Source organism: Propithecus coquereli, unplaced genomic scaffold (genome assembly GCF_000956105.1).
Source record: "Propithecus coquereli isolate 6110/MARCELLA unplaced genomic scaffold, Pcoq_1.0 Scaffold9, whole genome shotgun sequence".
Lineage (NCBI taxonomy): Eukaryota > Metazoa > Chordata > Mammalia > Primates > Indriidae > Propithecus > Propithecus coquereli.
The window spans coordinates 6,147,502-6,159,810 of record NW_012155284.1 but is presented as its reverse complement, the minus strand read 5'-3'; the positions used below and the strand labels follow the sequence as shown (position 1 = coordinate 6,159,810).

Genomic DNA, 12,309 nt, shown 5'->3' with positions numbered 1-12,309 from the left:
ACATTTATACTTAAAGAAACCAACTCAAATCTAAAAACATTCACATACACACAAATACACACGCACCCCCACACACCCCGCGCTCCCCTGCCCCCAGGTTGAAGAGAGACTTCTTAAATGGTAACAAGGAAATTCCTTTTACTTACATTTGGTTTCTCTGTGTCTGGTAAGTGACTTTTCCTACAGGGAGAAGAGAAAATAAGCAATACTGATGGGAAAGTAGTCTTCTACCCTGAAAAGGAAGATGAGGCTCTCTAGCAGCCCCTAAGTCGCTCATAAGAAATAGCTTCAACTTTTGCTTTGGGATGAAACATTCACTCATTGGTGTTGGGGGCCAGTAAAAGCAAATCAGTAGAAGGAACGTGGAAGAAGCAGTAAATACAAGGTAGCGGGGGAGCGGCATACAATTCTGGTTTTCATTTCTCTGGATCTTTAGGCCAAATTTGAAGACAGTCTCTTGGTGACACATGAAGTCTCTTATAGCTTGTTTTTATAATGTACCCACTTTATGTACTATCCGTGTATAAGTCATACACATAGATCATTGGACTAGAATTGAGAGTTTAGAAATAAACACTCACTTTTACAGTTAATTGATTTTCAGTAAGGGTGCCAAGGCAATCCAACGAATGTAGTCTTTTCAACAAACGGTGCTGGGACAACTGGATATCCACATACAAAAAAATGAAGTTGGACCCTTAAATCACATCATATACAAAAAATAGTTCAAAATGGATCAAAGACCTAAACTAAGGGTTAAAACAATGCTCTTAGAAGAAAACATAGGTATAAACATTTGTGACATACACGAAACATAGGTGAAAATGAAGTGAAAACAGAGGTATGAATATTCAGGCAATGATTTCTTAAATATGACACCAAAAGGACAAGCAACAGAAGAAGAAATAGAGAAAAGAGACTTCATCAAAATAAAAACTTTTGTGCTTCAAATGACGCCAGCAGGAACGTGAAAAGATAGCCCACAGAATAGAGGAAACATTTTCAAATCGTATCCGATGAGAGTTGAATGCTGAATATATACGGAACTCTTATAACTCAAAAAGACAATCCGACTAAAATGTGGACAGTGGATTTGAATAGACATGTCTCTAGAGGTATACAAATTGGCTATAGGCACATAAAAAGATGTGCAATATCATTAGCCATTAGGGAAATGAAAATCAAAACCCTAACGAGATTCCACTTTGCATCCACTAGGATGGCTGTAATCAAAACACAAATAAGTGTTGGTGAGGATGTAGAGAACTCGAAATCTTCATACACCACTGGTAGGAATGGAAAATGGTGCAGCTGTTTTGGAAAACAGTCTGGAAGTCCTAAAAAGATTAAACAAAGAGTTCCCATACGACCCAGCAATTCCACTCCTGGGTGTATATACCCAAGAGAAATGAGAACATATGTCCGTGCAAAAACTTGTTCACTAACGTTTATCGCAGCATTATTCACAATAGTTAAAAAGTCAGGGGAAACAAACAGATATCCATAAACTGATCAATAGATAAATAAAATGTGATATATCCATACAATGAAATACTCAGCAGTAAAAAGGTATGAAGTCCAGATACATCTTACAACATAGGAGAACCTTGAAAACATTATGCCAAGTGAACGAAATCAGTCACAGAAGGCCACATATTATGATTCCGTTTATATGAAATGTTTCTGTCTGTAGATTTATAAGCAAATCTATAGACAGAAAGAGTAGTGAATTAGGTGTTTGGTGGTAAATGGAGAGTGACTGTTGATGGGCATAGGGTTCCTTTATGGGGTGATGAAAAATGTTCTAAAATTGATGGTGAGGGTCTTTCAACCTTGTGAATATACTGAAGCCATTGCATTGTACATCTTAAGTGGGTAAGTATATGGTGTGTGAATTATATCTCAATAAACTATTAAACAACACAAAGTCATTTTACATAATTATAGTGTCATTGAATTTCATTATAATTTTAGACTTATGGACGAAAACTGAGTGCTCAGAGTTTTAAGTGACCTGTTCCAGTCCATACAGCTAGTGATCACAGAGCAAGACTTCCTGAACATGAGGCCAACTGTCTCCACGTTGTGATTGTTATAGGAAGTTTGACCCCAACATACCATGCAAGTCATACTTAGAATTTGTATTGGCTTGGCCAGGTATCACTAGCTCATGTAACAGATGAGCCTCTGAGATTGAAGTTGGCATCAAAAGTTTAATTCTTGCTCACATAAGGTTCAACAGTATAGGATGGAGGCAAGAAGACATAGAGAGTTTTTTTGTTTTTGTTTTATATTACACAGTTATTCAGGGGCCCAGATAGTTGGAAGTTCTTCTACTGTCTCTTTTTTTAAATTTCAGAATATTAAGGGGATACAAATGTTTTTGTTGCATAGATAGCTTTCATAATGCTTAAGTCAGGGCTATTAGTGTGCCCATCTCCTGAACAGTGTTCATTGTACCTGTTAGGAAGGTTTTTGCCCCTCCTCTCCTTCCTTCGTGGTTTCCAATGCCTTTTACTTCTCTCTCTGCCCATGCGTGCCCCTCAGTTAGTTACAAATTATTAGTGAGTACATGTGGTATTTGTTTTTCTTTTCCTGAGATACTTAGGATAATGGTCTCTGGTTCCATCCAAATTGCTGCAAAAGACATTAACATTCCTTTTATGGTATGTACACCACATTTTGTTAACCCCCAAATTGATGGGCACTTAGGTTGATTCCACGTCTTTGCGATTGTGAATCATGCTGCAATAAACATTCGCGTGCAGGTGTCTTTTTGATAAAGTGACTGGTACTAGATACCCAGTAGTGAGATTGCTGGGTCGAATGGTAAGTCTGTATTTCTTTGAGAAATCTCTATACTGTTTTCCATAGAGGTTGTACTAATTTGCAGTCCCACCGTCAGTGTGTAAGTGTTGCTTTCTCTCTGCATCTATGCCAGAATCTATTATTTTTTGTCTTTTTAATAATATCCATTCTGGCAGGGGTAGGTGATATCTTCTTGTGGTTTTAATTTGCATTTCTGCCTTCTCTTTCAAGTGTGCTGTGGGTTTTAATATCCAGCCAGCAGACAGAGGAGGAGAGTGGAGGCTCATCTGTGGCAGGTTTTCATGAGCCAGGCCTGGGGGTGATGCACATTGCCCCACACCTTCTGTGGGGTCACAGCCTGGTCACTTGGCCCCACACAGATGCCATGGGGCTAGGAATGCAGACCCTGACCAGCAGCTACTCTTACCTGTCTCCTAGCCTTTGGGTTGAACGATATGGTATCTGTGTTCCCTTACACTTAAAAAAAGAAATAGATCAAAAGGATATTCAGCCCACTTGATGACAGTGTGCTAGTTTAGAAGTTTGCATGTCATGGTTCCTGCTTCATTGTGAGGTGTTTTAATGCCTTTAGAGCAGTGGTAAGTACTCAGTCTGACTGCTCACTATCAGCAGAGTCTGTGACCTGTCCCAGAAGAATAGTCTGGTGTTCACTGATCATATACTGACTGACCATTGATAGGGGTTTGCAAGTTGTGTCGTATGAGAAGAATCTTTGAGAGCCTGTATTGGCTTGTGGGAGTTTTTAAGGTGGTGACTCCATTTGGGTAGGCTCTTAGCTTCCTGCTACAGCACCCACAAGGGCCAGCCTAGACCATTTGCCATGCCTGTTGCTAGGCAGGTGACAAAGAGGGAGTTCTGAGAGAGCACAGAAGAAACCCCAGGAACATATTCAACCCTGACAGTGAGTATACTGTCCTCTGACCTTACACGGGAATAGTGACAGCATCTGTCTCCAAGCCATGAACTCTTACTGCTACTCTGGAAGTCTCTGCAGTATCTTGTTATCACTTTTGTTTTACCCTAGGCTGTGGGCCTGGACTGGAGGATTCATTCTCCTGTTTGGTTAGTTGCGAGAAGGTGAAAGTTGGAATTATAGGAGCAGAGGCCCCTGGCAACCTTGTGGAGTTCTTTTACTAACTAGCTGTGAGGCCTTAGGCTTTTCTGAGCCTCAGAAAATCATCAGTGTCTGAAAAAAAATACCACAATGTCGTCTGCAAATGGTAATCCTAATAGCTCCTCTTCCTTATGGGGTGGTCATGAAGATTAAATGATAATCCCATAAAGTATTAAATCTAGGTTCTAGCATAAAATAGTGCTTAATAAGTACTAGTTATCATTGGTAAAAGTAGCACCATCATTTGACTTTCAAGGCAGTGGAAAGGAGATATCCTCATTGATGCCTCATGTTGCAAAAATGTAACATTTTGTAAGTCTTTGGCAATGTCTTAAAAGATTTTATGATGTAACTGTGATGCTTGGAAAATTTTTTCTTAAGCAGTCAGAATCTTTCATTTAGTAACCACATGTTGGGTACCTACTACATGTAAACAGGTTGCCAGGCACAGAAGGATTACAAAGAAAAAGAAGAGATGGGCTTTACCTTCTTAATGTTGTAAGAATTAGCCATGACTATATTTTAAATAGGCCGTAGCTAACCTAAGTTTCTGGTATCATCAGTGTTTTAAGCCAACTGCACATATTCTAATACAGACAAAAATAGTTGTGATTAACTCTTACTTTTAAAACAAGGCCAAGTCTAAAGTACCATACTTGAGTTTTTATTCCGGCCTCCTGCCCCTTGCTGCCAGTTGTCAACTAACCTCCCCCAACTCTTGTTACTGGTTGTCCACTTACACCCCTCACACGTACACCCCAATTACCAGGTTATTATAAAGCGTTTATATGTTGTGCGAAAAATGATTTCTTAAATTTTTTCAAGGTAATTACTTGAAAACAGACTGTGTTTTCATGTGAAACAGCTTAATGCTCTAATAATTAGTTTATTTAGCTTAGAAACTTGGTCTGGTACAGTGGCTCTTTACTTGGCCAGACTTTTTAAGGGTAGCATTACTATTGATTTCTTACATTTTTTTTTTTTAATTTAGCAAATCCTTGCTACTCTTACTTCAGTTTTTTTGTTTGTTTGTTTGTTTGAAAAAAGCTCATTTAAACCAAATACCCCCCATTATCTACTGCACAATATATAGAAAGTCAAGTTCATCAACATCTTATCTCGCCTGTTCCTTGTTCTTTCAGTCTATCCCCTGGGGTGCTAGAACAGGGAAGGACTTCATCACCAGATTCTTCTCTCCACCACAGCCCCTCTTTTAGCAGAGGAGGAAACTGAGGCCGGGAGAAGTTAGTGGCCTTGGCCACCAGCACACCACCACCGTGTGGCTGAGTCCTGGTGCCCCTCTGCCTGGCTGGTGGTATTTCTCTTTCCTCTGACACCCTTTCTAAGCTGTCACCAATTCCTGTTACTGTTGTCTTGAAATGTCTCTTGGTTTCCTCCTTCCCCATTTCTTCCTGTCTGATCTGGTCCCTCAACACCTCCCAGTGGCAAAGGCCAGCAGAGAACTTCGTCTCTGAGGCATCCATTTTACCAGACTCGTTTTCCCTAATTACCACTGTCAGCATGTCACTCCTCTTCTGTGAGGCTGCCAGGAGCTCCCTGCTTCCGGTGGCAACGTGGACACACACTCCTCCTGTTCGCGGCCCTCCTTCTCCATGTAGGCCCAGCTTCAATGCTGTCTTCTCCCCAGGAGCACCAAAGGCCCGCGGTCCTCTCTGGGTTTTCTCCACGAGTCAGCCACGTTTCTTTCATGCCTTTAGTTTGCGCTGCTCCCCAGCTTCCAGTTCTCTTCCTGCCTTTCCAACTACACCAGGTCCTTGAATAATGTTTCCTTCGGCTTCCTTTCATTATAACATTGATGACAACAAAAATGGCTTCCCGGCCGGGGCCACTGTCTGGAGTGTGCACGTTCTCCCCATGTCTGTGTGGATTTTCTCTGGGTACTCCGGTTTCCTCCCACATCCCCAAGCTGTGCCTGTTGGGTTTGTTGGTGTGTCTGCATGGCCCCGGTGTGAGTGGGTGTGGGGACGAGTGTGCCCTGCCATGGGATAGGCCCCAGCCACTTGTGACTCTGCACTGGAATAAGTGGGTGAATCATTATTTTACTTGTTTTCATTAATGTTTTTTTAAATATATGTATACCTTAAACTTATTTCACTGTTTAGTATTAGAAGTGTTTTGGTCTTTAGAAATTTGATGTTTTTGTGACGAGAGATATGCTGTAGGGACTTAACTCTTGTTTATATTGATTAGCCTATGGTAAAATTGGTTTCCTTATAGTCATTTTGCTTAAAGTTACAGTTTCCAAGAAGCTATCAACCACGTTAAGTGAGGACTTACTGTACTCCGTTCTTCCAGGCCAAGTCCAGGTTCCACCACTTTTCAGTGTTTTCTCTGATTACTGCAGTGATAACCCCCTGATCCCCCTTTATTCCCACACTTTTTATTATATCCTACCACATAGCATTGGACATAATACCCTCTCCAATATGGTTTGCTGGATTTTTCTTGAAATTGCATTGCCTTCTCAGTTATAGTTAATGCTCCTTGAAGGCAGGACTTACGTTTGTATTTTTCTCATATACGTGAGAAAAATTTCTCCCCCTTATCCATAGGGGAGACCCCCCCACTGCCCGCTGCGGATGCCTGAAACTGCAGATAACGCCGAACCCTGTATATGCTATTAATGTTTTTTCCTACAGGTACATACCTGTGATAAAGTTGAATTTATAGCTTAGACACAGAGATTAACAACAATAATAAAACAGAAAAATTATAACAATATACTATAATCAAATTTATGTGAATGTGGTATCTCTCTCCTCTCTTTCTCTTGCTTAAAATATCTTATTGTACTGTCCTCACCGGTCCTGTGATGAAGAAGGGATGGAGTGGGATGACATAAGATTTCATCACGCTGCTCAGAATGACATGCAATGTAACACTTATGAATTGTTTGTTTATTTTTGAAATTTTCCATTTAATATTTTCAGACTGCAGTTGACCTCGGGTAACTGAAACTGTGCAAAGTGAAACCTCAGATAAGGAGGGACCACTACATTCCATTTTTCATAGTGCCTAATAAGTGGTCAGTAATTACTACTTATTAGGGGCTCGATGAGCTTTTAAAAGATGTTGTCCAAAGCTATGAGTGGTTCAGATATTTGACAGTGTTTGCAGCTTGGATCAGGATTAGCTGTTCATATTACAGCATGGTGTTCTGTCTTCTAAGTGTTGCCAGGATCAATTGCTTTGTGTTAATGATCCTCTGGGAGAGATTGTCTATATAGGTATGGTGCTCACACTGACAGTTTGACTTGGGGATCAGTGGCTGGGTGGCAGGGAGTTGAGGGGCTCCCCTACTGAGAGCTGCACACCTGCCTTTCGGATCTTATAGTAGGTAATAATTACTCGAGAATGGATAGGAATAGCATTATCCTCATAACTCTGGCAGAGCTTCGGCACACCAGTGTGAAATGTAAACTGGCCCGTCTCCTTTTCCACTGTGTGTCCTTGAGCCAGTAATGACCTTGGTGCTCTCTTTTCTACAATACTGGCACAATATCCTGAGATTTAATCTGATCTTTGTCTAAAATATTTTTCAAAACCCAGTAAGTACTGTATCTTCCCAAAAAGATAAGTGTGTTATAGTAAGTTCCTGGTATTGGAAAAAGGAGAATTATTTAAAGAAGACTGTCTCTGCTTTCAGAATTTCTTATGCTACTTTTCCATGCCTTCCTAGTTTTCATGGTAGTCGTTCCTGCACTGAGGCACCTACAGATTTCATAGTACTTTGGACTATGGGCTTCCCAAGGCACACTCCCTAGGAGAATTGTTTCTGCTAAAGGCCCATAAACTTGGAATTATTTTTTCTTTAAGGTCAGCAGGACTAATTCCACCCTTATAAAATGGTTTGGCCTTTTCCCTCTTTGGCACAAAGGAGAATTAATTAGCAGAGGCTCAAATGAAGGTGAAGTTGACAGGCTCTGTCGTGGTAGGGAATTCATTGACCTTAGGCTTTTATTCTCCCTGTTAACCTCATGTTCTGAATCCTTGTCCCACTCAGAAAGTCTTCTCTTCCCACCTCAAGATATTTCAGATCTTTCTCACTTTATCTCCAACACACACGGTGAAATGCTACCTGACTTCATTTACAGAAAGTTACCCAACTGGAATCACACTAAGTTTTTTTTCTTTTTTTTAGGTGGATGGAAGTCTGCTTAGTTGAAGAATTGCCACCAACCACTGAACTGGAAGAAGGGCTCCGCAATGGAGTTTACCTTGCAAAGTTAGCCAAGTTCTTTGCCCCGAAAATGGTATCAGAGAAAAAGATCTATGATGTGGAACAAACACGTTATAAGGTAACCAAGATCTAATTGGTTTTGGCTTCCAGCTAAAAGTGAAAATCTGGTATTTCATTTCCTCTCCCTTCTTTTACTGTTAGTGTTTCTGTAGGATATTGTGGGAGAGGGGATGTCCTTGGTCTTTGGAGCCTGTTAATAATCATTCCTGAGGCAGCAGCAGTTTTAAAAAGCAAAAGTGTTTCTATTTCTGGGCTGAAGCTGAAAGACCCTTGGTTTGTTCCCCTCCCCCCAGTTCCTTCATGGAGATCTTTGGGACTTTACAGCGCCAGTAAGGGTAACAGTAGGGGCACACTACCCCTCCTTTTTTACCACCAACACTGCTTGTTACTCCCCATATTCTCATTAGCAAGCAGAGTGCTCAGCTGGGACTTGAACTTGTGGCCCTCAAGAGTTAGGGCCAATGTGATAAAACTAGTAGTAATGTTGATCAGCTAAGAATACTTTTCCATGTGGTGTTGAAAACAAAATAAGACTAATCTTTTTGTATACAACCAGTTTTAAGAATTGTTTCATGGCTAATTTGGAAGGACCAGAAAATATAAGGGGGTGTCATGGCCTCTTCAGAAACAACAGCAGCAGCAAATGCACCATTACTTAGATTTGGAAGAAGCATGGGGAAGAAAACAAAGTCAAAATAAACACCAATCTTACAGTAATAAAAATCTTGATCTTTTAGAGATATATATCAAAGTATTATATGTACAGATAAAATGATAGATCTAGGATTTGCTTCAAAATAATTGGAGGGAGGGTAGATAAATTATGCAAAACTGGCCATGAGTGCATAATCATTGAGGTTGGATAATGGGTACGTGGGGAGTTCATTATACTATTCTGTCCACTTTTTTACATTTGAAGATTTCCATTAAAAAGCAAGAGCAAAAAGTAAACACCAACCTAAGAGGTTTCTCCACTGGAGAGGTATCTTCAAAAGGGAATTTAAAAATGTCTGGTGTTGTATTCTGGGACACGTGACCTCTTATCTACTATGGGTCAAGGTTTCTGAAGCTTCTTGGAAACTTGATTCTTTATTTTCTTAATACATTTAGTTCTTGATATCAATATTTTCTATCTATAGATTTTCAAGTATCCTTAAAAGTGTTCTCTTACAAATAAAGTTATCATGCAATTGCAGGGACAATATTGACGATAGTTGAAAATGGAATGATGTCTCATTTATTGCATGATTCACACTACCTTTCAGTCCTTTAAACAAAATATATTTTAAAAATATGTGTATTAAATTTATATCAAATGAGTAATCATTAAGGCTAACTGTAGACAAGATCACTTGACAGATCTCTTTTGAGTCTGTTTTTTTAGCCTATTCAAAAAGGTAACTGAGCAAAAGTTTTTGCCTTGAGTAATGTTATGCATAAAAGTGTTTGCATTTGTTAACGTAAGTTTCAGTTCATGAAGTCATGTGTTTGACCCCAGAGACCCAGCTCAGTATAGCCTTTCAAAGGACTTTAATAAAACAATGACTTAGCCAAAATTGAAGTTTTAAAAAACTTTTTGGGAAATATTTTTAGAAATTCAGACAAACACAGAAAAAAACCATCTATATCCATACTCTTCTACAAAATAAACATTTGCCCACATTTTAGACTATGGCTTATCTTTTTTCCATTGCTTTTATTATGGTTATTATTAAGATCTAGATCTGTTAGTACTGACATGCATGTAGATTTGATGGTAGGGTTAAAGTGTAATTGGGCTAGATCCAGGCTGCCCTGAAAGGAGATGGTGGGCAATTTCTTTTGGCTTTATGGACTATGAGAGTCTGGCTGGAAAGGTAGGCACTTCCTGGAAGGTGAGCCTCAGAGCCAAGTATGGGTTAGCTCTTTTTTCTTCCTGGCACATCATATGCCTTGAATATAGGTGTCTCCTTCCAGATCAGCTCTGGGCCCTCATGGCAGTTGCCTCCTGGCAGCTTTAACAGGAACCTTCTCCTCCTGGCATCAGAAATCCGACTATTTAAATGAACAGCAGCTGCTCTTTGGGGAAATAATATTTTCAGTCTCTTGTTATGAAATATTATACCACAGGGCCTAGGCACGTGATGACATCCCTGAAGGAAACATGACGAGAGAGGGAAGTGTTCTGTTTTGCTGCCCTATCAGGCCCCCGGGTGGTTGGGTGGCACAGTAGTGATGCTGGCAGAGGGGCAGGAAGAAGGGAGGCAGCAGGAGGGAGGTACTGCTGGTCGTGGCATAGGGTTGCCCCTCCCCCATGCTGCTGAGCCAAAAGAAAAATTGGAAAGAACCTCTCCAGAGTCACTGGAGAGAGAGGTTTTTCTTTTTTTCTTAAATCCCTGAAAGTGCCTAGTGTTCTCGATGGAAATTTTTAGTGATTTGCCAAGTAATCATAAAATTTTATTTTGGGGCCTTCTCATTTCTATACAAAAATGAAAGGAGACAAATATTAGTGAACAGGCGACTCAACTTCCTGTTCTGTTCTTCAGAACTAAAGCCCGTCACGTGGTCCTTTCTAAGGCGCACTAAATCATGGGGCTGAGCAGAGATGCTAAAGCACAAGGGAACACTCACTCACCCGGGCCCAGCCCCTGATGTGCCATCTGGAAACCATGAATTCAGGGAACTGGGCTCTCTCTGCAGGGTCTGCCTAGGCTGCAGCCATGAAATATGATCCGCCTGTTAGGGTCGGTTAGGGTCAAGGCAAGGCTGTGCCCCTGATCCCTGAAGGACTCAGTGTTGGCACCAACAGCTCTGACAGCCATAGGTTAGGCAGACAGGAGCTTTCAAGCCGCCCCATTATCTTTGCCAGCTTATGTGCAATCTTGGTCCCTCATTAACTTAGGGTTAGAAAGATGTCCTAAGTGTTAGAGTTAAACCTTCCAAGGTCTGAGTTACATGACTGTGCCATGTGTGCTGTGGCACCTGACACTCTCTTGGACATGCCATAGTGTATTGTAAAGAAGGCAGGAACCGCGTATGCCTGCTCTGCCCTGTCCCCAGTGAGTGGCTCAGGGTCTGGTCCATAGTAGGTGATTGGCGAAATGGCTGTTGGGTAAAGGAATGAATGACGTTAGTATCATGTAAGCCAAAGTACTAAATTCCTTTCTTTTATGCTTTATTTGGTACTGATTCAGTGTGCTTAGAGTGTGATACGCTTCCTCCAAGTATGATGCTCAAACCTCCTGCAGAACCACCTGATGGGTGTGTGTAAAAACTGGACTCCTGGGTCCCACCACAGACTGCTGAGTCAGGTAGACTCTCTTGACCTGAGACTCAGCAAGCTATATTCTTAATAAATTACCTGCAGGTGGTTCTTTTCTTATATACTGCTAAGGTTTAGGAATCTGTGTATTAGGCTCTAATACACACTCTTTTTGTGTATTAGGCTCTAATACACAGATAAACATTAATATAATACATTATAATAAAGTTGTTGGAAAATAAAAAGTTGTGCCATGATGGAAATAGAGAGTAGAATACATTCATCCACCCGTACAACACGTGTCAACACCTTGCATGCCATGCATGGTTCTGGGCACTAACAGTAGACTAGTGAGCAGGGCAGACACAGGCCCAGTGTCATGGCACTTACATGGAGAGACAGACTGTAAATCTACAGCTGTGAATAGTGGTAAGCATCTGAAGGAAACGGAAGTGGCGTTATAGACAGATAGCAACGGGCAGGAGGTGGGCTTCTCTGAGGAGAGGTTTGCTCTGAAGCTGGAAGATTGGGAAGTCAGTCAACTACGTGCAAGTCAGGGCTGGGCAGTAGGAAGAACAGTCCAAAAAATAGGTTGGCCACAACAGAGTGGCTAAAAGGCTTCAGAGAGGGACAGCAGTGGGGGACGAGGCCAGGAGGGAAGCAGAGATGAGACCGTGTGGCCATATAGGCTCCAAGGAGAACCTGCGATTTCGTCCTAAGTGCAGGTGGCAGCCATTGAAGCCATAAACAGAGACATCCTGATGCGATGTGGTGCAGTTTGTGCTTTAGAAAGATCGGGTGCTGCCATGTGGGGAATAAATGGGAGGGAGGAGGAGGGTGGAGACAGAGTCCAGTGAGGGGTAA

General features: G+C 41.2%; 1 protein-coding gene across 1 annotated transcript in view; it reads left to right on the top strand.

The window, feature by feature from the left end:
- Positions 1-12,309, top strand: part of IQGAP2 (IQ motif containing GTPase activating protein 2) — a 290,113-nt gene that overhangs the window by 138,229 nt on the left and 139,575 nt on the right. The window contains exon 3 of the mRNA XM_012664485.1: positions 8,106-8,262. Within this exon, the coding sequence (XP_012519939.1) occupies positions 8,106-8,262 (157 nt within the window). The remainder of the gene's footprint in view (positions 1-8,105; positions 8,263-12,309) is intronic.